Source organism: Neomonachus schauinslandi, chromosome 5 (genome assembly GCF_002201575.2).
Source record: "Neomonachus schauinslandi chromosome 5, ASM220157v2, whole genome shotgun sequence".
Lineage (NCBI taxonomy): Eukaryota > Metazoa > Chordata > Mammalia > Carnivora > Phocidae > Neomonachus > Neomonachus schauinslandi.
The window spans coordinates 151,665,642-151,692,859 of record NC_058407.1 but is presented as its reverse complement, the minus strand read 5'-3'; the positions used below and the strand labels follow the sequence as shown (position 1 = coordinate 151,692,859).

The 27,218-nt window shown below is 43.7% G+C and overlaps 2 protein-coding genes across 3 annotated transcripts in view; both read left to right on the top strand.

Moving 5' to 3' along the window:
* The window catches only part of TMC7 (transmembrane channel like 7), a 33,058-nt gene extending 20,249 nt beyond the window's left edge, over window positions 1-12,809 (top strand). Inside the window, exons 11-15 of the mRNA XM_021698029.1 lie at window positions 224-410; window positions 3,208-3,338; window positions 6,085-6,240; window positions 11,384-11,462; window positions 12,729-12,809. Of these exons, the coding sequence (XP_021553704.1) occupies window positions 224-410; window positions 3,208-3,338; window positions 6,085-6,240; window positions 11,384-11,462; window positions 12,729-12,809 (634 nt within the window). The remainder of the gene's footprint in view (window positions 1-223; window positions 411-3,207; window positions 3,339-6,084; window positions 6,241-11,383; window positions 11,463-12,728) is intronic.
* Window positions 12,810-18,298: 5,489 nt separating this feature from the next.
* Window positions 18,299-26,790, top strand: COQ7 (coenzyme Q7, hydroxylase). Of its 2 annotated transcripts, XM_021698242.1 has the most exons (6): window positions 18,299-18,445; window positions 22,675-22,853; window positions 24,256-24,370; window positions 25,280-25,419; window positions 26,106-26,174; window positions 26,586-26,790. In XM_021698242.1, the coding sequence occupies exons 1-6, from the start codon at window positions 18,370-18,372 to the stop codon at window positions 26,661-26,663; spliced, it is 657 nt and encodes a 218-aa protein (XP_021553917.1). In that variant the 5' UTR covers window positions 18,299-18,369; the 3' UTR covers window positions 26,664-26,790. The 2 variants fall into 2 exon arrangements, with proteins under 2 accessions (XP_021553917.1, XP_044771012.1); XM_044915077.1 differs by lacking the exon at window positions 26,106-26,174 and having other exon boundaries at window positions 18,321-18,445.
* Window positions 26,791-27,218: the final 428 nt, after the last annotated feature.

The following is a 27,218-nucleotide window of genomic DNA, read 5'->3' as shown; positions in this document are numbered from 1 at the left end:
ACAAACGTCGTCTAACCTTATTTGGCTGCTGAGCTGTAGATCTGAGATTCAGACTCTGGTCTTAATGATTCCGGAGTTCACTGCATTCTGTATCTTCTAGACATGTAACTAACCAGTTTCCAGGAGAAATGTGTGTGGAAACAGCCCTGATTTGGTGGACGTGGTTCTGTGGCCTTGGCAGGCACTGGCAGTCCAGGTGAGAAATTGTCCCCTTTGTTTCCAGGCTCCTGGTGACCTACTGTTCCTCTTGGAAGCTGATTCAGTGCTGGGGACAGCAGGAATTTGCCATTCCTGATAACGTTCTGGGGATCGTCTATGGGCAAACCATTTGCTGGATTGGAGCGTTTTTCTCACCTCTTCTCCCTGCAATTGCAACCTTGAAATTCATTATCATCTTTTATGTGAAAGAGGTAAGGAGAGCGGGGGTAGGGGGCTGATATTCTGGACCATTCTTGACCTCACAAGGCATTGGGCAGGTCATGTGTCTGCAGCCCACACACATCCCACGAATCAAAATTACATCCTTTGGGACACCTGGGTGGCTCAGTCGGTTAAGCATCTGCCTTTGGCTCAGGTCATGTCCCAGGGTCCTGGGATCAAGTCCTGCATCAGGCTCCTTGCTCAGCGGGGAGCCTGTTTCTCCCTCTGCCGCTGCTCCCCCTGCTTATGCTCTCTCTCTCTCTGACAAATACAGAACCTTTAAAAAAAATTACATCCCTTATTTGGTGTATATTTTTATTCTGGAAAAAAGACTTTGAATGGATTTCCACATCTTTATAATTTTGAGAGTTTTGTCAAGACCTTTTTTTTGCTCCTGTGATTGAAATGTTTCTGTAAGTCACTGTCCAAGAGGGGAGCCGCAGTTGAGCCATCACTTGGCGGTGGCACATTTTGGTGATGTTTCACAAGACGTCTGTTAATTGAAGTTCTGTTACTTTTCCGTTTGGATGTTGGAGCCAATGTATTTATTTTCAGGTCTCAAAAGTATTTGTGTAGCTCTTCCAGTGGCTCACAGGCCCCGAGCACTGTGCCTGAACTAAGTGCTTATTGGGTAGAGTGGTCCTGTGGATGACTAACTGATCTGGGCTTATTAACTGAGCTGCTTTTTATTATTATTATTATTATTATAATAGAGGCAATATATGCTCACTATTAAACTATATACAGGGACGCCTGGGTGGCACAGTCGGTTGAGCGTCTGACTCTTGGTTTTGGCTCAGGTTGTGACCTCAGGGTCACGATATCGAGCCCCACACCCGGCTCCGCGTTCAGTGCAGAGCCTACTTGAGATTCTCTCTCCCTCTGCCCCTCCCCACTGCCCACGTGCTCTCTCACTCTCTCTCAAAATAAATAAGTAAATCTTTTTTAGGAAACTATAAACTATATACAGATATGCGTATAGTAACTTCCATCCCTTCTTCTGGAGGTACTCCCTGTTAACAGGGCCCACGCTTACTAATTACCTATTATGCCAAGCCCTGAGGATTTAGAAATGGAAGTAATAATAATAATAAAAGTATTAATAATAATGACAGTAATGATGGTTGTAAGAATACCACGTGCCTCCACTCTGCTGAACACTTTACACAGGTTATCATGGAATGCTCACACACATCTTTTGAAGTAGGTACTGATGTTAACCGTATTTTGTGAATCAGGAAGCTGAAGTTCAGAGAGGTTAAGTAAGTGGCCCAAGGTCACAGAGCTTATAAGTGACTCCAGATTTACTTCACTCCAGGACCTAAGCTATTTAATCCTTCCGTAAGCAGGGCCTTGGATTGGGCCATACTTCTGACCCAGATGTTTTTTGGCCTTTGAAGAATGTTCTGGTGCTTTCATGTGGAAATTTGAGTTGGTCGAAGGCACCAAAGGAGAGATGGATGTGAGAAAACTTAGAAGAAATTTTTCCTTTTCCAGAAAATATTGGTCACCCAGTGCCTTCCTGGTATGTAGTTTAGCAAAGATGTGTGGGGGTAACGGAATAGGTCATGGGCACTGGGCTGAGTTCTGACACCACAGGCCTGACCAGCCAGCCACCCCCAAACAGGACACCAGGGGGCCCTAGCACTCATTGCTGTTCACCTCACAAGATTTTCCGGCTACTGCAGCAGTCAGAACAGCTTAAGGCTCCCTCCCAGTAATGTAGTTTTTAAAAATATTAAGGAGAAATTGTATGCCTGTTACTAGACCCCTCACCCCCTTTCCACTTGATATTTCCACAAGTCTTTTTTGCCTCAATAGAAATATTTGTTTTTATTTTTTATTTTTATATTTTTAAAGATTTTATTTATATGAGAGAGAGAGAGAAAGCAGGAGGAGGGGCAGAGGGAGAAGCAGACTCCCTGCTGAGCAGGAAATCCGACATGGGGCTCAATCCCAGGACCCCAAGATCACAGCCTGAGCTGAAGGCAGATGCTTCACTGACTGAGCCATCCAGGTGCCCCAGAAATACTTGTTTTTAATACAGAGGAAAAATAAATATGCTTATAAAAAATTCAAACAAAATCTCTCTTCACTCGTTCCTTGTTAGCGTAGATCCATTTAATACATATTTAAACTCCTATAAAGAATACTTTTTAAAAAACGTAAATGAGATCATAGGGCATATTTCACAGTGCCATGTGGGATGTAGCGCTCTCTCACTCTCTCTAAGGGCTCCCCGGTATTGCACTGTGCAGATGCACTTGAACCTTCGCGCAGCCCCTGTTGATTGCTATTTAGGTTGCTTCCAGTTATTCCCAGATACCAACACCTGCAGCAGTAAACATCCATTTCTATGTATTTTGGCCCCTGTATTCTATTTTCTTTCTTTTTTTTTTAAAGATTTTATTTATTTATTTGACAGAGAGAGACACAGCAAGAGAGGGAACACAAGCAGGGGGAGTGGGAGAGGGAGAAGCAGGCTTCCCGCCAAGCAGGGAGCCCGATGCGGGGCTCGATCCCAGGATCTTGGGATCATGACCTGAGCCGAAGGCAGACGCTTAACGACTGAGCCACCCAGGTGCCCCCTGTATTCTATTTTCTCATCGGGATGAATTTCCCCAGGGTTGGGGCCTGGATTAATCATGTTTCATTTTGATCTAGATTGCTGACTACCCTCTGGAAAAGTCATACCAGTTTACATTGCCACTGGAATGCATAAATGTGCTCGTTAATCCTCAAGGGAGCTAGACTCTTACTTTTTTCTCATTCTTTCTCTCCCTTTAGATGAGTCTTCTTTATACCTGCAGACCCTCCCCAAGGCAGTTCAGAGCATCCAATTCTAATTTCTTCTTCCTGTTGGTGTTGTTGATTGGGCTGTGTTTGGCCATAATACCTCTGACAATCAGCATGGCACGGTAAATATGACTTTGTTTTCTAGAACATTTGCTTGCTTCTTGGCATGTCCCTCTTTTCTATTCAAGGGTCCCTTGCATTCTTTATTGGCTTTCCTCATGGGGTTCCACCTGCAGAAGCCAGTAAGTCACTCCTGGTTTGGCCAGGCCCACCTTTGTTTTAGAGTCTCTCTCCGGATACTAGAATGTCCTGGCCCATTTCTGGAAGTTGGGCTTGCACTGTTGCCATTGTTTTAAGAGAGTGCCAGTGGGTCTGTCCTGCCCTACTCCTTTTTCCTCGGACTTCTCTTCTAGTCTCCTTTGTTTCTGATTACAAAAATAACACATGCTCACTGTAGAAGACTTGGAATATCTTCAGTGTGACAAGCACTGTGCTAGGTGCTAGGAGTATAAAGATGATTCAGACATGGCACAAGGAATGTAGAGTCTAGTGTGGAATTTGGTAAGAGCAGAAATGCTTAAGACTAAGGATCAGAAATTGAGGGTTCAAACCCCAGTGACCCTACTCCCTAGGACTATAACCATTTATATCAAAGGCAGGCAAACATTTTCTGTAAAGGGCAAGCCTAAATATTTAGGCTTTGTGGGCCATATGGTGTCAGTAGCAACTGTTTAACTCTCTTGTGCCATTATGAAAGCAGCCATAGACAATATACAAACTAATGGGCATGACTGTGTTCCAATAAAACTTTATTTATAAAAAACAGATGGTGGGCCAGATTTGGCCCATGGGCTATAATTTACCAATCTCTCTGACTTATATTCTCATGGAATTCCATTTCTTCATCTTTAAATTAAAATTCTTGAACTTTGAATCTGTGTCTCAGATCTTATTTTTTAACCAATTTGAGTGTATATATTTTTATTGTTTTTTGTTATAGTGATAGGTATTATATAAAAAGTGAAACAGTACAAAAGGATATAAATTAAAGAGAAAAAATTGCCCCTTATCCTCCCTTCTTGGTCCCATTCTGTCAAGGTAACCACGATTAATATTTTATGACTACTTCCAGAAATTCATATGAACAATGTATTTACTTTTAAATGTTTGCCTGCCTTTGATATAAATGGTTATAGTCCTAGGGAGTAGGGTCACTGGGGTTTGAACCCTCAATTTCTGATCCTTAGTCTTAAGCATTTCTGCTCTTACCAAATTCCACACTAGACTCTACATTCCTTGTGCCATGTCTGAATCATCTTTATACTCCTAGAACCTAGCACAGTGCTTGTCACACTGAAGATACTCCAAGTCTTCTACAAGGTTATATAAAAACACATATGGAATAATGCTAAAACCCTGTTTGGCTGCTTATTTTTTCCACTTAATTTTATATTGTGCCCTTTTCATGCCAGCATATACAGAACTGTCATTGTCTTAAAATGTTTTTTAGCTTTGATTTCTTTATATAATAAATACATTCACATGACACAAAATTCAAAAAGCATGAGGATATGATGGAAATTCCTTTTCCAGTCCTGTTTCCCAACTACTTAGTTTCTGTCTGGGAGCCAGTCACTTCACATCTCTGTCTCTTTCAGTGGTTTTTTAGTATTCTGTTTTATGAATGGATCATAAATTATTCATTCATTTCCTTAAGCATTAGTTAGGTTGCTTCTAAGAATGTTTTTTTATCCATAAAGATAGGACTGCAATGGAAAATCTTATACACAGAACTTTGTGATGTGAATGTAGGCAATTCTTTGTAGGCTTTAATTACAAATTTTTTCCATTGTAATTTTATTTGATTCCCCCCCTTTTTATTTTGAAAAATTTCAAATCTGTAGAAAAGTTTAAAAAAATAGCAACAATGAAGACTCCTATACGCTTCAACTGGATGTCCCAGGTGTTAATATTTTGCTACATTTGTTTTATCTCACTACATACATTTTTTATGTGTGTCATGACCCAATTGAAATTGTTATAGGCATCATGACATACCTAAATAATAACCTCAGACACCCCCATTTTGAGATCTGGGGGTGCACAGAAGATTGGAGCTAAATATTTGAGCATGCAGCTCCTAAAAATAAGAGCATCCTCCTTCCCACACATCCACAGTAACATTATCATATCTAATTAATACATCATATTTCTGCTGTTTTCAGATTTCTCCTATTGTCCCCCAATAGTCTTTTATGGCCTTATTTTAAAAATGAGGATCTTTTGAGTTTTACCCATTGCTTTTGATTGCTGTGTCTCCTTACTCTCCATTAATTTTATTTATTTTAAGTAATCTCTACAGCCAACGTGGGGCTCAAACTCACGACCCTGAGATCAAGAGTTTTATTTTCTTCTGACTGAGCCAGCCAGGGGCTCCTCCTTATTCTCTTTTAATCTTTGATTCTTGAGGGGCGCCTGGCTGGCTCTTGGTGAAGCATATGACTCTTGATCTGGGGGTCATGAGTTCGAGCCCCATGTTGGGCGCAGAGCCTTTTTTTTTTTAATTAATTAATTTAAAAAAATCTTTGATTCTTTGAAGAGTCCACAGTAGTTTCCGCACCTCCAAATTAAGAGACTGGTGAATAAAATCACCACCACATTCTGGATCTGTTTGATTGTTGTCTCATAGTGTCATTTAAATTGCTCTTCTGTGCTAAATTTCCTGTAAACTGGAAGTCAGTCTAGAGACTAGATGAAGTTTCAGGGTCAGCGTTTTTGGCCAGAATGTTCCAGAAGGCCCGTACGATCAGGCAGTTCCTCTCGGGTCACTGATAACAAGCCTGAGCCCCTGGGTCTATGTCTTGGCAGCATCCCTTCCTCAAAAGCCTGTGGGCCATTCACCAACTTCAACACCACCTGGGAGGTGGTCCCCAAGACAGTGAGCACCTTTCCCAGCTCACTGCAGTCCCTGGTCTATGGCGTCACATCGGAAGCCTTTGCAGTGCCTTTTTTCATGATCATCTGGTGAGTAACAACTGCCTGGACCCTTGCAAGTATTTTCCATTGAGGCACATGGAGCTTTCCCCACTGGGAAATGGGAGCTCACCTGTCACACTTGATAAGTTACCAAACCTCCCCTTTCCCTCTGCCCCCTCCCTGCCTGTGTGCTCTCTCTCTCTCCTCACTCTCTCTCTCAAATAAATAAATCAAATATTTAATAAAAAGGGCGGGGTACCTGGGTGGCTGAGTCAGTTAAGCATCTACCTTTGGCTCAGGTCATGAGCCAGGGGTCCTGGGATCGAGCCCCGAGTTGGGCTCCCTGCTCAGCAGGGAGTCGGCTTCTCCCTCTCCCTCTGCTGCTCCCCCTGCTTGTGTGCTCTCTCTCCTACTCTCTCTCTCTTAAATAAATTTAAAAAAACAAAGTTTCCAAACCTCTGTGAGCCTTACTTTCCCATCTTTAAAATGGGCATCATAATAGTGATTCTTTTTTTTTAAGATTTTGTGTATTTATTTATTTAGAGAGAGAGAGAGAAAGCATGCACATGTGAATGGGGGAGGGGCAAAGGGAGAGGGAGAGAATCCCAGACTCTGCGCTGAGCAGGGAGCCTGCCACAGGGCTCGATCTCACGACCTTGAGACCATGACCTGAGCTGAAACCAAGAGTTGGAAGCCACTGGGAGGCTCCATAATAGTGACTCGTTAAGAGGGTCATTGAGTGGGTTCGGTAAGATCCCACAGCTAAAGCAGTTAGCCTAATGCCTGCCATAAAAACCCAATAAACATTGCTGATTAATATTATTGATTATTTACAAACTCACTTGCACTTTGATAAAGTGACTGGGGCGCCTGGGTGGCTCAGTCGTTAAGCGTCTGCCTTCAGCTCAGGTCATGATCCCGGGGTCCTGGGATCGAGCCCCACATCGGGCTCTCTGCTCAGCGGGAAGCCTGCTTCTCCCTCTCCCACTCCCCCACTGCTTGTGTTCCCTCTCTCGCTGTCTGTCTCTCTGTCAAAATAAATAAATAAAATCTTAAAAATAAAGTGATTACTGGGCAGAGAAGAGCACTAGATTAGAAGCATGCACTTGAGGGCGCCTGGGTGGCTCAGTTGGTTAAGCGACTGCCTTCGGCTCGGGTCATGATCCTGGAGTCCCGGGATCGAGTCCCGCATCCGGCTCCCTGCTCGGCAGGGAGTCTGCTTCTCTCTCTGACCCTCCTCCCTCTCATGCTCTCTGTATCTCATTCTCTCTGTCTCAAATAAATAAATAAAATCTTTAAAAAAAAAAAAAACGAAGCATGCACTTGAGGGGCGCCTGGGTGGCTCAGTTGGTTAAGCGACTGCCTTCGGCTCAGGTCATGATCCTGGAGTCCCAGGATCGAGTCCCACATTGGGCTCCCTGCTCAGCAGGGAGTCTGCTTCTCCCTCTGACCCTCGCCCCTCTCATGCTCTCTCTCTATCTCATTCTCTCTCAAATAAATAAATAAAATCTTTAAAAAAAAAAAAAGCATGCACTTGAACCCTGGCTTTACTACTTATACACAGTACGTGTTTTCCCTGTGCCTCAGTTTCCTCACCTGGAAAATGGGGATAAGAATGGCACATACTTCATAGGGTTGTGAGAAGAAGGAAATACGATTAACAAAGTGAAATGCATAGCAGAGGACCTGGCCCTTAGTAAAGGCTCAGTAAATGACAAGTGTTGTACATCAAGGTAACAAGAGTCTTTGCTGCATAGTGATTCATTTTGAGTGTTAAAGTAATTCTAGGGCCACCTGGGTGGCTCATTTGGTTAAGTTTTTTTTTTTTTTTTAAGATTTTTAAAATTTATTTATTTGACAGAGAAAGAGAGAAGCAGGGGGAGCGGCAGGCAGAGGGAGAGGGAGAAGCAGGCTCCCCGCTCAACAAGGAGCCCGATGGGCTTGATCCCAGAACCCTGGGATCATGACCTGAGTCGAAGGCAGACGCTTAACTGACTGAGCCACCCAGGTGCCCCTAAGCGTCTGACTTGATCTCAGCTCAGGTCTCAATATCAGGGTTGGGAGTTCAAGCCCCGCATTGGGCTTCACCCTGTGTGTGGAGCCTACATTAAAAAATAATAATAATAAAATAATTCGAATCACAAATGTACATTGAGGTCTTACTATGTGCTGGGTGTTCTAATTGTAGCCTATCCTCATTATTCATGGATTTCATTTTTTGTGTCTGTGTTGCGAATATGCCTACTTGCTAAAAATATTCTGTAACCCCCAAATCAATACTCGAAGCAGTTTCATGGTCATTTGTGGACTTGCACAGAGTAGCAAAAAATTGGAGTCACCCAAAAAGCACTTAGTCTGTTTGGGCTGCTATAACAAAATATAGACTAGGTGGGCGCCTGGGTGGCTCAGTTGGTTAAGCGACTGCCTTCGGCTCAGGTCATGATCCTGGAGTCCCGGGATCGAGTCCCACATCGGGCTCCCTGCTCAGCAGGGGGTCTGCTTCTCCCTCTGCCCTCCTCCCTCTCGTGCTCTCTGTCTCTCATTCTCTCTCTCTCAAATAAATAAATAAAATCTTAAAATATATATATATAGACTAGGTGGCTTATAAATAACAGGAATTTATTGCTTATAGTTCTGGAGGCTGCAAGTCCAAGATCAGGTGTCCGTCAGTGTGTTAGGTGAGAGCCCTCTTCTGGCTTGCAGACTTCTCATATCCTCACGTAGCAGAAGGGACAAGCTAGCTCTCTGGGGTCCGTTTGATCGGGGCACCAGTCCCATTCCTGAGGGCTCTGTCCTCATGACCTAGTCACCTCCCAAAGGCCCCACTTTCTAATACCATCACCTTGGGATTAGGATTTCAACATATCAATGGGGGGGGCACACATTCTCACCATAGCATGCTTGTTACCGGCCAGCGTCTAAACAACGCGGTAGTCTGCCTTCTTGTTTCAGCTCTCATACTATGAATGTCCTTTTGTGATCTCTGTGGGGCCAGGTTTCTTGCAGTTTGTGCTTTTGGTGGGTCGTTTCACTGTTTAAGTTGGCCCCAAGCATACTGAAGTGCTTCTTAGTCATTCCTAAGTGCAAGAGGGCTGTGATGTGCCCTACAAAGAAAATAGGTAAGTTAGATAAGCTTTATTCAGGCATGCGTTATAGTGCTGGTGACGCCGAGTTCAATGCTAAGGGATCAACAATAATATTTTTTTTTAAAGATTTTATTTATTTATTTGAGAGAGAGAATGAGATAGAGAGATCATGAGGGTCAGAGGGAGAAGCAGACTCCCTGCTGAGCAGGGAGCCCCGTGCGGGACTCGATCCTGGGACTCCAGGATCATGACCTGAGCCGAAGGCAGTCGCTTAACCAACTGAGCCACCCAGGCGCCCCAACAATAATATCTAAATAAGGTGTCTTTAAAGAGAAACAAGGTTATATATTGATAACTTTCTTTTTCAATAAATAAGAAACATAAGGTATTGATCAGTTGACAAAAATGTTGTGACTCAAGGAACCTACCCCTGTACATCCCCTAGGGGCACTGGTTCAGAATTCACTAATTCATTGTTCCTGGAGACTTTATAGAATATAACTACCACAAATACCTGGAACTGATTGTAGCTAGCGTGTATTAACTGTAATGACATGATTACAATTATCCCATGATATAGTCTTACAGTAAAAGCCCACCACCATGCAAGAAGAGAACCCCCAAAATTTATTTGTTCAAGGCAGGATACCTTTGATGGAGATTAATAAAATGATTTGGGGAAACTATACAGACAGCGTGGAATTCTGAGTATCTCAGGATCCGGCTACTCCATCCTCCTACTCCAGCTGTGGCTTGACTGGCACCATTTGGTGGCGGTTTCCTCATCTGGCCATTCTTGCCCTGTGGCCATGGTGTCTTCCAGAAGAGTATCATTGATATCAGTGATTCCAGTGGCCCTTATTTCCTCAGCCCTATCTGGGGGGATTGGACAGAAACCACCTCCCCTTCATGGAACGGAATGAGGTTGCCTACTGTTTCCCTGGGAGCTTGCCCTCCACTCCACGTGCCCCTCTCCCCAAAGATAATAACTTCAACCACCCCCATTTTGAGGGCTGGGACCACACAGAAGATAGGAGCCAACTGCCAATTGCTTTTATTCAAAGATGTATTATCCTAGGCTTGTTGTCCCCAGGTTTTACTGTATTATCCCCATTGTACAGATGAGGAAACGGAGGCCAGGGAGGTATCACAGTGATCATCCACAGCCAGTTCATTCCATACTGATCTGACTGTCTGGACCATTTCCTTCTCTTTCCCTGTCATATTGCGTGTGCCCGGGAACATCAACAACTTTTAATATTAACGTAAAAAGCAAGGCATGAATCAGTCTCTGCTATCCCTGCCGACTAAAAACCCCTCTGCTTAGGAGAGATTTCTTTCTTTCTTTCTTATTTTATTTATTTTATTTTTTTAAAGATTTTATGTATTTATTCATGAGAGACAGAGAGAGAGAGAGAGAGGCAGAGGGAGAAGCAGGCTCCCAAGGAGCAGGGAGCCCGATGCGGGACTCGATCCCAGGACCCTGGGATCATGACCTGAGCCGAAGGCAGACGCTTAACCATCTGAGCCACCCAGGCGCCCTTTATTTTTTTTTTTTAAGTAATCTCTACACCCAATGGAGGGCTTGAACCCACAACCTCAAGATCAAGAGTTGTGCCCCAGATTTTTCCTCCCTTCCTTCCTTCCTCCCTCCCTTCTTCCTTCCTTCCTTCTTTCCCCTCCCTCCCTCTCTCTCCTTTCTTTTTTCTTTTTTCTTTTTCTTTCTTTCTCTTTTTTTCTTTCTTTCTCTCTCTCTCTCTCTTTCTCTCTCTCTTTCTCTCTTTTTTTCCCTAACAAAAGTAAACCTGTTCTGGGGTGCCTGGGTGGCTCAGTCAGTTAAGCAGCTGCCTTCGGCTCAGGTCACGATCCCGGAGTCCTGGGATCGAGCCCTGCATTGGGCTCCCTGCTCAGTGGAGAGCCTGCTTCTCCTTCTCCCTTTGCCTGCCGCTCCCCCTGCTTGTGCTATCTCTCTCTCTCTGTCAAATAAATAAAAAAATCTTAAAAAAAAAAAAAGTAAACCTGTTCTGGGCAAAATGGAACCGGTTGTTTTTCCAGTGGCCGTCACATGGCACAAACTCCCTAGTGACCTCTCCCTTCTGTTGCAGCCTCATCATGTTTTACTTCATCGCCCTGGCCGGAGCACACAAGCGGGTGGTGGTCCAGCTCCGAGAGCAGCTGTCCCTGGTAAGGAAGAGCAGGTCCAGAGGGTCATGGCTGGGGACATCTACCCAGGACACCTCAAGGAAAGTGCCGCTTTCCCCAGGGAGAGGGTGGAGTGCCGTGGCCCTGCTCACCACCGCTTCCCAGAACTGCCTTCGGCCCAGGCCTTGTCCAGCTTCATTCAGTCATGGGCTCATCCATGCCTTCAACGTGTGCATTGATCACTGTGTGCTCCTCATACTGTGCTAGGATACAGTGGTGACCGAGAGAGATGAGACTGCTAAATAGTTACAGAAAAACCAATTCCAGTAGCGGGAGCCGCTGTGAAGGTAATACGGACGAGGTAGTTAGATGAGGAGTGGCCCTCTGCTGCCGTAGATGGTGGCTGCGGAGGGCCTCTTTGCGGAGGTGACATGGGAGCTGAGACTTGAAGGACGAGGAGCCGATTGTGGGAGGTCTCGGGGGTGAGAGTAATAGCCAGAGGGGACAGCGAGGGCATTCCCGGGAGCTGGACGACAGGTGGCATGGCTGGAGAGGCAAGATGATGCTGGATTATCAGCTGGGATCACAGCACAGGGTGTGGGTTCTGGTGACAAGTTTGGGTTTAATTCTGAGTGTGATGGGAAACCAATGAAGTGTGTTAAGGAGCAGTCTGATGTACATTTCTTTTTAAGATTATTTATTTATTTAGAGAGAGTGTGCGTGAGCCAGCGAAGGGGGAGGGCAGAGGGAGAGAGAGAATCTCAAGCGTACGCCACACTGAGTGCAGATCCCGACTCAGGGCTCAGTCTCACATGGCCTTGAGATCACAACCTGAGCAGAAACTGAGAGTGAGATGTTCAACCGACTGTACCACCCAGGCCCCCCATCAGTCTGACGTACATTTTTTTTTTTAAGATTTTTTATTTATTTGCGAGAGAGAGAATGAGAGACAGAGAGCATGAAAGGGAGGAGGGTCAGAGGGAGAAGCAGACTCTACCGAGCAGGGAGCCCGATGTGGAACTCGATCCCGGGACTCCAGGATCATGACCTGAGCCGAAGGCAGTCGCTTAACCAACTGAGCCACCCAGGCGCCCTGACGTACATTTTTAAAAAGACTGTTGGCCCCTTTGTGGACAAGGGGCTGTGGAGGGGCAAGAGGGCAAGAGGCAGACCAGTCTGGAGGCCGTCACCACCGTCCAGTGGTTAGGATCCTTAACCCCGAGTCTGACAGGGAATTGACTAGGTTGAAATGATCATATTTGCTTCCAAATATATTGAATGTGCTCTCGCACCGATTTCTATCTTCAGGAAAGTCGTGACAAGCGTTACCTGATCCAGAAACTAACAGAAGCGCAGAAGGATATGAAGAACCGACTGGACTGGCAATGAGGATCCTTCCACGTGTTGCTCATAAGCTGACCTGGTGACCTGCCGAGCCTACAGAGTCCACCTGGGTTTGGAGCAGAACTTTTAAAATACATTTTTCTGGAGTTCAGGTCTTCCCTGAAGGTGGCTCCCTGAAGGTGGTGGTGGTGTTTATGGCACCCAGCCCCTGGGGAGGGCTTTCGTGACTTAGAAAAAGCAGGTTCAAACCAAGTGTTTGCCTGTAGACCAGCAGCTTAGTGACTGTCCCCCAAAACTGACTTATTAAGCCGTTTAAGGTGTCAGAACAAAAATTGAGGAGGGAGAGCCCTTTTGTATTTTTCAAAGCTTATTTGTGTTGTCTTTTACGGTTAACATTAGTAGAGGTCACCCATTCATGAGGCTGAGTTAGTTCTTTTGCAACCAGGTTCTGGGGGTTTGGGCTGAGAAGTGTTCCTGAGAAGTGTTCCTTAAGAAATGAGACCTGATTTTTTTTTTTCATAAAGAGGGATCCTTGAATTGGGATGTTTGGAACAGATGGTGGAAACATGGAGAGGGTGGGTGTGTGATCCTAGCTACCTGGTGATAATATGAGAGAGAAAAGCCATTCCTGCTGGGTGAATAAGCAGTCTCTGAATACCCTGGATGAAGCTTTAGGAGGAGGGGAATGGCTACGGATTGAGGGCCTTGACGTCTTAGCTTCCGGGGCATTTTGCTGTAGCCTTCTTACTCAGGGGGAAGCTGTCTCTACAGTGCTGGGTCCCTTCTGGTCCTGAGTTCTGAGACTTCGCAAAGGGCCCTGGGTCATCAAAATTAAGAGGCAGAGTTTGTCTTTCAAGTCTTCCAAATGCCATTTCCCTCACTGCACTGAGGTTCCCAGCTCTAAAGGACACTAAACATTCCAGGCTGGAAAGGGCGGTTGAGTACGTGCACAGAGCATGGAGCTCCATAGTTTACGTGCGGGACTGTTGGAGGCTGTGGGTCGCAGCATCAGACCGGCCTGTGTCCGTGTCCCAGAGTACACAGAATGCTGGCATCTTCAAGGCACATATCCATATTTTAAGGGCTATTGTTTTGTGCCGAAAATTTTGACTTCTATTTTATAAAATATGCAGAGTATAGCTTCAGGGTTTCCATTACAGCAAAACAAAAACAAAAACAAAAAACAAAACCCATGTGCAATAAATACTTCATCATAAGCTTACCCGAAATTGATAGCTCTGAACCTTTCAGTATAAGCCTAAATTATTGTTTCATGTAATCAGTTCTCATCTTGGTATCTTCAGAATCTTTTCCAGAGTACTTAGTTTTGTAACAGACTGCATGAGCCTTTCTTCTGTTGTTTTCCTTCCTTTCACTGGTTCAAAACCTTTTCCTAGGGAGTAGCCTGGAGTTTAAAGCTGGGTACATATTTTAGAAAGCTGCCCCTAAGAGTATTTCCCACCCCCACTCCTACCCTCCATTACTCCAAAATGATTGACTCCTTGCTCTGAGGAGCAAAGCAAGCTTGCCATAGCTTACACATTTCTGTATATTTGCCCCTTTGCCACATCATTTTCTCACTCTTCCCCAAAGTTAGCATTAACACGGGATATTTATGTACCTGTGAGACCAATGAGCTTTTCAAGCTAATAACTAGTATCATGGAATTCTGAGTAACCAAAAGTTCATTCTGTCCTCACTTGAAAAAAATTCTAATTGGAGTTAGGGACTAATATGCGTTTTTGTCTAGCACACTTACATACATATATGTTTTTGTCTTCACCATGATTCTGAGGACAGTCAAGTTGTGTGTGTGTGTGTGTGTGTGTGCGTGCGTGCCCGTGTGCATGTATGTAAGTGTGTGAGATGGAAGCTCTGTTCTTTCCCTCTTATAAAATTGATACTGATGTATGCTAATATATTCATTTTGGTTAAATGCTGCTGATTTGCATACCTCTTACTTGAATGTTTTTATATATTTTGATAACTTTAATAACTTCAAGTGATGTCTGTGTAATTGTTGAAGTGCAGGTCTAACAAATGTGCCTTAAAACTGATTAAACAGTATCTTGAAGGTTTTAAAGTGTGTTTGTGTATATTGGAATTCATGGAGGTTTCCTGTCAGCCATCAAGTGATCATAGAAAACTATAGCAGTTTGTAAAGTCGCTCTTTGCCTTTTCCTAGAATCACAGAAGTATTTAATGCAATCATCGGATGAGTGCTTTTAAGACTCCTTGGCTCTGCTGAAGCCAAGGAGGGGTATATGTGTGTGTTTTAAACTGAAAAGACATAAAGTTATTTCAGGCACTCCCCTTCCCATTCCCCACTCCCCAGAGGGAACCACTGCTAATGATGTCTATTCTCCCAGAAAATTATAATCCATATTCAAGCAGATATATATGTGTGGTTGAATGTATGAAATATATGTTTCTGAGCTTCTCCCCTTTTTCTCCTTAATAACATCTTGAAGATCTTTCCATATAAGTAGCCACCTCATTCTTTTTAATACACACCATTCCATTGTATCAGTGTGTAAGGGTTAGCTCCTTGCTAGATACTTTGTTTTCAACTCACCAACATCCCCTATCCTGTTACAAACAGGGAGAGCTGGAATTTTAAAAGTCCCTGCAAGGGCGCCTGGGTGGCTCAGATGGTTAAGTGTCTGCCTTCGGCTCAGGTCATGATCCCAGGGTCCTGGGATCAAGTCCCGTGTCGGGCTCTCTGCTCCTTGGGAGCCTGCTTCTCCCTCTGCCTCTCTCTCTGTCTCTCATGAATAAATAAATAAAATCTTTAAAAATAAATAAATAAATAAAATAAAATAAAAGTCCCTGCAAGCCTGTCTCTGTTTCTCTGTTCTGCCCCATTCTCCTAAAGAACAAGTTCTTGTTCTTTATCAAGGCAGGCTTCCATATTCTTTTTTCTTTTTTTTTAAAGATTTTATTTATTTATTTGAGACAGAGAGAATGAGAGAGAGAGAGCACATGAGAGGGGGGAGGGTCAGAGGGAGAAGCAGGCTCCCTGCCCAGCAGGGAGCCCAATGCGGGACTCGATCCAGGGACTACCAGGATCATGACCTGAGCCGAAGGCAGTCGCTTAACCAACTGAGCCACCCAGGCGCCCAGGCTTCCATATTCTTGAAATCACAAAATATTCTCATCCTAGCAAAGAGAAGAATCCAGTTAGGCAAGTTTTTAGTTGGCAATATCTGATTGCAGCTACTCACAAGTAAATAATGATGAAGAAAGGAATTAATTTTGCCAGAGTGGAGCTGCAAGGTCTGATCCCTGGGAAGATAGGACTTCTGAATGTATCTTTAGATAGGGTATGGCTTTGTTAGTAAATTCCATCTGGTGTATTTTCTCTCCAACGCATGGCGTGCTTGGGGCCTGGGATGGCTTTGCTACTTGCTTAATTGTATAATTTTGTACAGATGTCTTCACTTTTCTGAGATAAAATTCCCTTATCTTTAAATGTAAATTAAGGGGCGCCTGGGTGGCTCAGTTGGTTAAGCGACTGCCTTCGGCTCAGGTCATGATCCTGGAGTCCCGGGATCGAGTCCCACATCAGGCTCCCTGCTCGGCGGGGAGTCTGCTTCTCCCTCTGACCCTCCTCCCTCTCATGCTCTCTGTCTCTCATTCTCTCTCTCGCAAATAAATTAAAAATCTTAAAAAAAAAAAATTTTTAAATGTAAATTAATACATATATTTACTTTTATTTTTGAGAATGGAGTTAGGGACCAATATATATTTCTTTTTGAAATTTTGTTTTCTTATTTTAAAAATACTCATTTATTATAGAAAATACAGAGGACACTGAAAGCTACAGAGAAGAAGTAAAAAATCACACATAAGCACCATTTATGGACATTCACTGTTAATCTTGCCAAATTCCTTTTAAGATAAAGAGCACAGGGCGCCTGGGTGGCTCAGTTGGTTAAGCGACTGCCTTCGGCTCAGGTCATGATCCCGGGGTCCTGGGATCGAGTCCCGCATCGGGCTCCCGGCTCAGCGGGGAGCCTGCTTCTCCCTCTGACCCTCTCCTCTCTCATGCTGTTTCTCTCTCGCTCGGTCTCTAATAAATAAATAAATAAAATCTTAAAAAAAAAAAAAAAGATAAAGAGCACAGAGGGAGGATGGGATGAAAAGAAAGAAAAAAATATTGGTATTCTGATTTCTTTTTCACTTACCATGTTTTTTCAAAAGTTCTTTATAAACATTTCAATGGGCTACATAATATCATACAGATGGGTCATAATTTTTAACATTCCTTTGCTGCTTAACATTTTGTTTTCAGATTTTCCTGACAATAACTGGGACATCTATAAATTTTTTTGTTAACGCTTAAGGACAGAGACCTAGAAGTGGGATTACGACAAAGGTTTAGAAAGAACGTTTTAGGGCCTTTGAGAGGTTTACACTCTCAGTAGCTTTACATGAGAATGTTACATCATCCTCGCTTTCACTAAGTATTGGGTTTAAAAAACTATGGAATAGTTCACCATAATTTAAAAGTATTGTAGTTTGTTAGAGTAGTTTGAAAACAACCAGCACCTTTCATAGTGTATATTAAATGTTTCATAGTAACTTGGAAAAACGATATAATCCAAGGGTGTAAAGTAGAAAGTGAAAGCTCCCTTCTCACAATCCCAACCGTCTAAAATTACCAATATTAAATATTTTGTTATATATCCTTCCAGATATGCATCTTTGATCTTTTCCTTTCATATATATACCCTACACATTTGAAAAATTATTTCTATTGGATAGATCCCTTGAAGGAGGGTTGCTGTATCAGTGAATATGCATTATTTTTAAAATATACAACAAAACTTTTTTCATAAGTCTTTTTTAGTAGTTTTAGAATCACAGTAAAATTGACAGGAAGGTAGAGATGTCCCATATACCCTTTGCCCTCCACATGCATAGTCATCCCCACCAGAGTGGTACATTTGTTAGAATTATGAGCTGACACACACAGAGTATGCAGGTTATGTTATACGTCCTCTCTCCCCCCACCTATGCCCCCCAAAACAATTTGCACTGATATGGATGAACACCAACAGTAAAGTGGAAACAAACAAAAAAACATGTTCTTTGTACAAAACCTAAAACTAGAAAGAAGATAAAGCTGTTGGCTGTTAGCCCCACCACCTAGAGGCACTACTGACCACGTGGTGAGTTTAATTTTATCATGCAATTTCTACTATTTTAAAGTCGCTGTAGGATACACATAGAGAAAACTCTCCTTCCATGTTGGTAAAGCAAAAAATTCAATGGCTGTGCCAATAAAGAATCCCTTCATGATCCTTTTTCCCAGGAATTTACCCTGGCAGGATCTTGAGAAGAGCAATCTAGCATCCTCATCTCCCTCGCAACCCAAGTCTCTTTTACAACCGTCGGTCTACTGAGTGATTGATGGTGATCATATTCAATATCATCTTCTCACTTGCCCTTTCCAGCCAATCGAATGGAAGCGGGGGCTTAGGGCGTGTCCACCGATGCAAAGGCGCGCAGCGTATGTCTTACGTCTGCTGTGTGTCATCAGTCTGCGCTGACCGCACGTTTAGCCCGCCTCGCGCAGTGGAGCTGTTACCTTGTCACGACAATGAGCTGGACCGCGGCGGCGGCGGCGGTTCGCTGCCTGTGGCGGCTGCGCACGGGCGCCCTGCGGCCTCTCTCAGGTAAAGGAGGAGCGCGGCCGCGTACGCGCGCTGTACCGGCGGGCCAGGGGATTTTCTCCTGTCACCTGGGCCGGAGAGGTCACGGGGGCAGACGTTCATAGACGTCATAAGGCTGCGACGGAGCGCGCCTTCGAGGCGTGAACCTTGGGGCGGTGATAGGCGGGGTGGGAACTGTAGTGTGTTGGGAGACTGCGGGGCGGGTGTTCGGCAGGGTGAAGCTGTCCGCTCACAGTCGACGCTCTGTGGATGACATAACTGCACACCCGTGCCGGGCCGTCACTGCAGGTGTGGTCGGCATTCCAGGCTGAGCACAGGTGGCGACCTTGAAAGTTCAGTGCCCTACGGGTGTCATCGTAACCTTCGCTCAGGGCATTGCTATGCACAGCGTGATCATGCGATCAGCGGCATGGGCTTGTTAGAAGTGCAGGTTCAAAGGACCCACCCCTGACTTACAGGGTCGCTTTGTCTGTATTTTAACAAGACCTTCGAAAGACTTGCATGCACTATAAAGTTTGAGAGGCCACCAGGGTGGTGGAAGAAGCATAGAAATTGGATTAGGGAGGTGGGTTAGGACCCCCGGTCCTTCTCTGATCCTTTTTTCATCAGAGCTGCCTCAGAAAATTGTTGTGAAGTCGTTTTTTCAAAGCTAAATCATTCGTGTACCACCTAAATATTTTTGTCTTTTAGCAATACCACTTGTACTTCTGATTACTAAATGTGCTTTTTCTACAACCGTGTTCCATTTTTAAATTAAATAATTTCACGGAAACTAAATCCTTATGGTAAAAACGGAAAACCAGTATTACTTGCCCCTAATAATCAAAAAATAAATGTGCTGAAAACAAGTTAGTAAATTGTATTAGATACTGTTGTCTACCAAGGCCTGAACCCCAAACTGTCTTTCTTTATGGTTTAAAAAAAAAAAAGGAGGGATGGGATGGGAGATTAGCAAGTATTAGGAAGGCATTTGTAAACTGAAACATTCTCCTTAATGAAATCAAAGGAATTGTGAAAGAATTTAAAAGAGAGTAACTCTTACTACATGGGTGTATTTAATGCATGTTCATAAACCACTTAAGATCTTCCCATATACCACTTAAAATCTCCTAGGTACCGGGGCGCCTGGGTGGGTCAGTTGGTTAAGCGACTGCCTTGGGCTCAGGTCATGATCCTGGAGTCCCGGGACCGAGTCCCGCATCGGGCTCCCTGCTCAGCGGGGGGTCTGGGGGTCTGCTTCTCCCTCTGACCCTCTTCCCTCTCGTGCTCTCTGTCTCTCATTCTCTCTCTCTCAAATAAATAAATAAAATCTTAAAAAAAAAAAAATCTCCTAGGTACCATCATTGGTAGGTGTTTCACACTTTGAGAAAGCACTAACATAAAATGATGCATTTGAGAGCTTCTAGCACTGGGCCTCAACTTTATTTTTACTCAATTTTAAAATGTGTGACAATGCAGGCAAAACTCAGAGGGTTGTTAAACGTGACTTTTAATGTTCCTTTGTTGAGCCAATGAGCATAACAGAATAAGAATCATTCTTTTTCATTTATAAAGTTACTTGCTTCCTGTATCTCATTTTATCTTTATGATAACTAAGTAAGAAAGGTGTTACTATTGTATGTTTCCTTAAAAAGGAAATAACCTGATTATTATTGCCAATTTTTTTTTTTAAAGATTTTTATTTATTTATTTGAGACAGAGAGAATGAGAGAGACAGAGAGCACATGAGAGGGGGGAGAGTCAGAGGGAGAAGCAGGCTCCCTGCCGAGTAGGGAGCCCGATGCGGGACTCGATCCCGGGACTCCAGGATCATGACCTGAGCCGAAGGCAGACGCTTAACCAACTGAGCCACCCAGGCGCCCTATTATTGCCAATTTTATATGTAAGAAATGGTGATTCTAAAAAAAAAAAAAGTGCTGATTCGGATTTGTCCAAGGTTAGTGTTAGAGACAGGAAATGCATTTTCTTTCTTTCTTTCTTTTCTCTCTTTTAAAGATTTTATTTTATTTTTTTTAAGTAATGAAGTAATCTCTGCCTCCAGTGTAGGGCTCAAATCCACAACCCCAAGATCAAGAGTCACATGCTCTCCCAACTGAGCCAGCCAGGTGCCCCAACCATCCCATACTTTTTATTTTTTTATTTTTTATTTGTTTAAAGATTTTTATTTATTAATTTGACAGAGAGAGAGCGCAGCAGGCAGAGGGAGAGTGAGAAGCAGGCTCCCCACTGAGTAGGGAGCCCGATGCGGGGCTCGATCCCAGGACCCTGGGATCATGACCTGAGCCAAAGGCAGACGCTTAACAACTGAGCCACCCAGGCGCCCCCATCCCATACTTTTTAAAGACACCTTGCAGAGATTTTGAAAAGGTAGATGGCAAATATTCCACACACCCCACAAAAAAATCATTTATTAGGTGCCTGAATCTGGAAAAGTGGTGCAGTGCTAGGGAACTAGTATGTTTTTAATAGAAATACAGTCCTGCCCGTTAGAAGTCAGCTGTGTATTTGAACTCATCCTGTGTACTCAGCCACTTGGCTATTTCTCCTTAAATTTTTTTTTTTTTTTTAAATGAGTACTCGGTTGTCTTTCCCATTAACATGTTTTTGGATGGGAATAACAAATGAAAGAACAAGCCATCAAGATTATCTTGAGAAATAGGGCCAGCTCATCATTTTTAATTTCAATTCCTAGGAGTCCTCTTTCTGCAAGGAGGTCAGATTAATCCGAGCACCAGTCCTCGGACTTGGAGGCAACAACTTGGGACAGGCTACCTTGACTTTGTCAAATGTGTCAAATTGTTCTCCATACAAAAACATGGTCATGGACCATAGTGACCTGCTCTGTGATGGCACAGATCTTAGTGGTACATTATACCTAGCAGAACTTGGACTCCATCCAGTTGTTGGTGTCCACTTCCTAGATTCCATCCAGTTTCTTGAGACAGATATGCTCAGTGAGATGGAGCACGTCATGTGGAGGAGTGGATCAAAGCTGGGTCACTATGTTTCAGAACCCCGTGTCCATTCTACTTTCTTTAGTGAGACATTTAAAACTCTGGTCGAATCTGGTCGAAAAGTTCAAATGCAGAATCACCCCAAATTTTATCCAGCCTATCCCATCAACTTGTGTCCAAAGTACTCAAGCCTTTTAATGAAAACCCTACAGATGTACTCAAAGTGAAGTTTTCCTCACATTTCCAGAGTATAGAAGTTAGGCTAACTGAGAAGAGGTCTGTCTTAAAGATATGGTAGTCATGCATAAGAGCCTTGAAACACATCTCAAGATGATACCAATACCCGTCACAGTTCACATTACAAACTGACTGGCTTCCCTGGCTCTCCATTTTTCATATCTGCAAAATGAGCTGATAACCCCTTACACACCTAAACACATTGTAAAACTCTTAGGGGAAAAAACTCTGGGGATGCCTTAATGCAAGGCTCAGAGAATACAATCAAGGTATTACTACTATGAGATCTTTTAAAAGACAAAATTTAATCTGTCCTGAAGAATTTATATTTTGAAGAGAAGCATTGAGTTGAATTGATAATGTGCCATAACGAGATCAAACCTAAGCTCTAAGGTTCATTCTCCAAATCACATGCCCCTGGGTGTTTTGAGAGAACTTCAATCTGTGGTTCTCAACCTAGGCTGCAGAAACGATTCGTGCACAGAGCTTGTTAAAAAGATCCACTCCAAGATTGACTTGGGTGGAGCACCCATGGTTTTGAAAGCTCTGTAGGAGGTTTTGTGCCCAGGGGTGGGAACAAAGCAGGCCCAGAGGGGAGGACAGCTGGAGAACCATGCTCATCTAGAGACCACATGCCTCACTGCCACATTAGCTGCATGCTGAAAAGACAGGTTCAGTATTTCCAGATCTTTTTATGCTTAATGTGAAGCCAGAGATCCAGATATTTAGGTAAAATCTATGTTTTAAATGTTGGTAACTAATTCACTTTTTAAAAAGGAGGGGGCTGCCTGGCTAGCTCCGTCAGTAGAGCATGTGACTCTTGATCTCAGGGTCATGAGTTCAATCCCCACGTTGGGCGTGGAGCCTACTTTTAAAAAACAAAACAAAGCACTGCAGGTTAAACAGAATACATTTATGGGCATATCCTACCTATGGGGAACTCATCTGTGACCTTTGTTCTAAAGTGCTCCTTTCTTCTGCCTGGAAAAGGAAACATCTGTTTTACCCGAGAGTAATAAAGAATAAATATTTGCATTGCAGCTTATGGAAGAAGAATCAGCGTCAGGTTTTACAGTTTAGGAATGACCTTAGACAATATCAATCGGGCAGTTGTGGATCGAATAATCCGGGTGGATCACGCAGGTGAATATGGAGCAAACAGAATCTATGCAGGACAGATGGCCGTCCTGGGCCGGACCAGTGTCGGGCCAGTCATTCAGGTGGGTACTTCATTATCCCTCTCAGCCTGATCTTACTGAGCAGCATGGTGATCCAAAGGCCTTAAAGTCATGAATCACATTATGTCATTATTTGCAGGGGAGAGCAAAAATTGGTTATTAGGGTGGGGGCAGGGGAATGAAAAGTATATTATTCTTTTTTTTTTTTAAAGATTTTATTTATTTATTTGAGAGAGAGAATGAGAGAGAGCATGAGAGGGAAGAGGGTCAGAGGGAGAAGCAGACTCCCTGCTGAGCAGGGAGCCCGATGCGGGACTCGATCCTGGGACTCCAGGATCATGACCTGAGCCGAAGGCAGTCGCTTAACCAACTGAGCCACCCAGGCGCCCAAAAAGTATATTATTCTTTTTCTGTATAAAGCACAGACAGACATGTAGTACATAAACAGATATGTAGTATATCTGAAGTATTAAAATTTCATCGTGGCGTGGGATAAAAAAGGGTTAAGAGTCATTGCGTTAGGTGAAAGCACCAGTTGCTGAGAGTTTGTGATCCTGTCCCTAGTGGGGATATTTTATATCTTACAGTGAGAGGCAGAGGGAGGAGCCTGGACTTTGTAGTCACAAAGACCCAGGTTCACATTCCAGCTTTCTTCCACCTCCTACCTGTGTGACCTTGGGGAAGTTACATGACCTCTCTGGGTCTCCATTTCCATATCTACAAAATGAGCTGATAACACCTACCTCACTGGGTTTTGGCGAGGAATAAATGAACTGGCATAGAGCAGCTGATACCATGTCTGGCTTGCAGTAGACACTCAGCACAAGTTAAATTGTCTGCTCTGAGTTCTTGGGCAAGTTACTTAACCGCTCTGTGCCTTACTTTCTCTATCTGTATAATGAGGATGATAATAATAGTTTGTGCAGATTAAATGAGTTGCCTTCTTAAAGCTATTTGACAGCACCTGGCACTTAGGAAGTGCCTAAGTGTCAGCTCTTTTATCATTCTCCCTTTTTCCTTTGATGTAAATGATACATTCTAGCAGTCGAGAAGGAAATGACACATTAGGTGATACACTGCCCTCCTGATGTTGGAGTGGGCTGAACCTCTCATTTCTCATTAATGTGGACCTTGTCCTTTAATAGGCTATGCAGATCCAAGAACTTCTGCTAGAATAGTGGTTCAGGCCCACTTAATCTGGAATTGAGAGAAGAGGCTCTTCTCTTGGTTTGTTGGCACTCTCTGTATCCGCGATGCTTGTTAGTCTGATCTTGTGTTTTTTCCCTCCAGTGATTCAGGGGGATTGGGGGAAATAGCAGTTCTCATTATTCGTTCCATTACCATTTTGCTTCCTTTTTCCCACATGGACGGGGCATAGCTTCCTTGGTATATAGCAGGTGGCCTCTATGATGCTTGTGTGTCTTTATTGTTATGTTTCTTACAGAAAATGTGGGATCAAGAAAAGGACCACTTGAAAAAGTTCGACGAGTTGATGGTTGCATTCAGGGTGCGGCCGACGATTCTGATGCCCTTTTGGAACGTGGTGGGGTTTGCACTGGGTATGTGTCTGTCCCGAAGAGTTTACATGAGCTTAGGGATCTGGCACGATTAAACTGTTAAAGTATCGATTCCATAATTCTTCCCATGTCCTCTTAAAACCTTTTTATTTCCTTAGTATTTTTAAAAGTTAAATGGACTTTTTTGGGGGGCTTGAATTTATTTAAATATTTTTAAATTTAAATCAGTACTCTTATAAATAGAAGGTACAGTAAAAACAAATACAACAGAGGAGGAAAAAACTAGAGCGGTTCAGGTATACCCAGATGACGTTCCCTGACAAAGGTTCTAAACCCTAGATCAGCTCACTCTTAGAGAGAGAAGAGTAAATGTTAGAAGAGAATCAGAGACACATTCACCCCAAATGAAGACTTTCTTCTTGCCATAAGCCGAGGGTTAATGGGGTGCCTGGGTGGCTCAGTTGGTTAAGTGACTGCCTTCGGCTTGGGTCATGATCCCAGGGTCCTGAGATCGAGACCGGCATCAGGCTCCTTGCTCCTCGGGGAGCCTGCTTCTCCCTCTCCCCCTGCCTTTGCTGTCTCTCTCTCTGTCAAATAAATAAATAAAATCTTTAAAAAAAAAAAAAAATCACAGAGGGTTCAGAAGAGCCTTGAAAAGAGAATAGCGTTCTTATTCTGTGATTCAGGATTTAATCATGTGACCTGGTACCACCTAAAACAGCGGTTCTCACTGGAGGCAGGTTGCTCCTAAGGATACTTGGCAGTGTCTGGAGACATTTTTGGTTGTCACGACCAGGGCTGCTGCTGGCATCGAGTGGATAGAGGCCAGGGGTGCTACTAAGTGTCCTACGATGCCCAGGACGGCTGCCCCACGACAGGGACTTACCCAGCCCCAGAGCCCATAGTGCCGAGGCTGACGAACCCCGACCTGACATGACTTGACCATTCCAGGTGCAGGAACCGCCCTGCTGGGGAAGGAGGGAGCAATGGCCTGCACCGTGGCTGTGGAAGAGTCTATAGCACATCACTATAACAACCAGATCAGGACGCTGATGGAGAAGGAGCCTGAAAAACATGAGGAACTTCTTCAGGTACTTGAATATACTCTGGAAAGGGGCCAGTAAGGGAGTAAAGCGTAGGTATGCAACTCTGTAAGAAGGAAAAAAAATAGAAAGTTGGGGAATGACAGGCCTTAGAAACCGAGGACAGTGCCTCATTCTTAAGGCAAGAAGCACTGAAAGCTGAAGCCATGGGCCCTGGTCATGGCTGTGACCCACCTCTGTCTCAGGCAGAGCTGGACCAGAAACCATGTCTCCTGAGCCCACGCCTGTATTCTCCACTTCTGGATCATTGATAGCTTCTGAGCGAATGTGAGCACACACCCCTCAGAATAAATAAATGAACTAATAGATACCTTCAGATAATTTTCTATAGCAGATAAGGAAACTTTAATTTTTTTTAAGTCTAAATCGGGGCTTGGTAAACCCTGGCCTGGGGCAGACCACCTGTTTCTGTAAATTGTTTTGTTGGAGCATAGCTGTGCCCATCCGTCTGTATGTCCATGGCCGCTGTGCCCCGTGCATTGGCAGAGTTGAGTAGCTGTCACGAGGACCATACAGCCTGTGGGGCTTGAAGTATTGACTCTCTGACCCTTTATAGGAAGTTTGCCTACCCCTGTCTTCAATGGTAATATGAGGCTTTAGCTAAATTCCAGAAGAAGACAGGATAGCGGGAGAGTTGGATGCTGACTTGCTCTGATTTCTTTGTATTTAACCAGGTGATAAGGAAATTTCGGGATGAAGAGCTAGAGCACCATGACCTAGGCCTTGAACATGATGCACAGCTGGTAACCTCCCTTTACTATTTGCTTGTGGTGCTTTCAGCACCTTATTTGGAAGATTAAGGGGCAGAAGGGTTTTTGTTTCTAGAGAAATAGATTTCAAAGTAACCACCAAAGAAAGCAAACCAATATACTGCTTTGACAAAAAGGCAAGCAAATCATTGCTCCCAGCTGGGAATCTTATTTCTTGTCATCATTTCCCCTAGCAGCTTCTTTCCCCTTCCCGATAAGAAACCAGGTGATTCAAATGTTCTGGCAGTCCTGGAACCATCCCACCGTTATGAATTAAAACAAATTGTTTGTTAGATCTTATGTCTTACCCAGAGAGTTCCAGTCCTGCCATACCAGGCCGTGTCTTACTGCTACAAGTGAACATAGAACATGTTTCTTTTGTTTCCTTATTGTCATTTTTAACAGGCTCCAGCATACACTGTTTTGAAGAGCCTTATCCAGGCAGGATGCAGCGTGGCGATATATTTATCAGAGAGATTTTAAAGTATGTCCACTTTTCCCTGTTTGTAAAAGATGACAGTGATTGAATAAGTAGCATTGACAGAAAAGGAAAGTGCAATTATCATTATATGAATTTTGTTAATAAATTGCAAGAGGTTTTTTTTGGTCAATAAAACTCTGTAGTGTTGTTTTTTTTCCTGTGCTGCCTTATGCCAGAAGGCTGATCATTCACCAGGTTCCAGTTAAAACAAGCGAAGCTGGTCTTTGTTTGGTCCATAGTTAATTTCTTTGTAAAACATCAAGAATGAATCATTAGGAAAATAATGGAAATCTTTTTTTTTTTTTTTAGATTTATTTCTTTTGGAGAGAGAGAGTGAGCACGTGAGTGGGGGGAGGGGCAGAAGGAGAGAGTCTCCAAGCAGACTCCCTGCTGAGCGTGGAGCCCAACTTGGGGCTCAATCTCAGGACCCTGAGATCATGACCTGAGCCAAAACCAAGAGTCCGACGCTCATTCAACTGAGCCACCCAAGTGCCCCCAAAATAACAGAAATCTCTAAGAAAATAAATTTGACTTCACTTCTAACCAAAGGTAATTTA

Excerpts from the sequence above, each read along its gene's own strand:
- COQ7 (XM_021698242.1), top strand. The coding sequence starts at position 18,370 with ATGAGCTGGACCGCGGCGGCGGCGGCGGTTCGCTGCCTGTGGCGGCTG. Across the intron at positions 22,854-24,255 it reads GTGTCGGGCCAGTCATTCAG|AAAATGTGGGATCAAGAAAA; the intron begins GTGGGTACTTCA and ends TGTTTCTTACAG. Across the intron at positions 24,371-25,279 it reads CGTGGTGGGGTTTGCACTGG|GTGCAGGAACCGCCCTGCTG; the intron begins GTATGTGTCTGT and ends TGACCATTCCAG.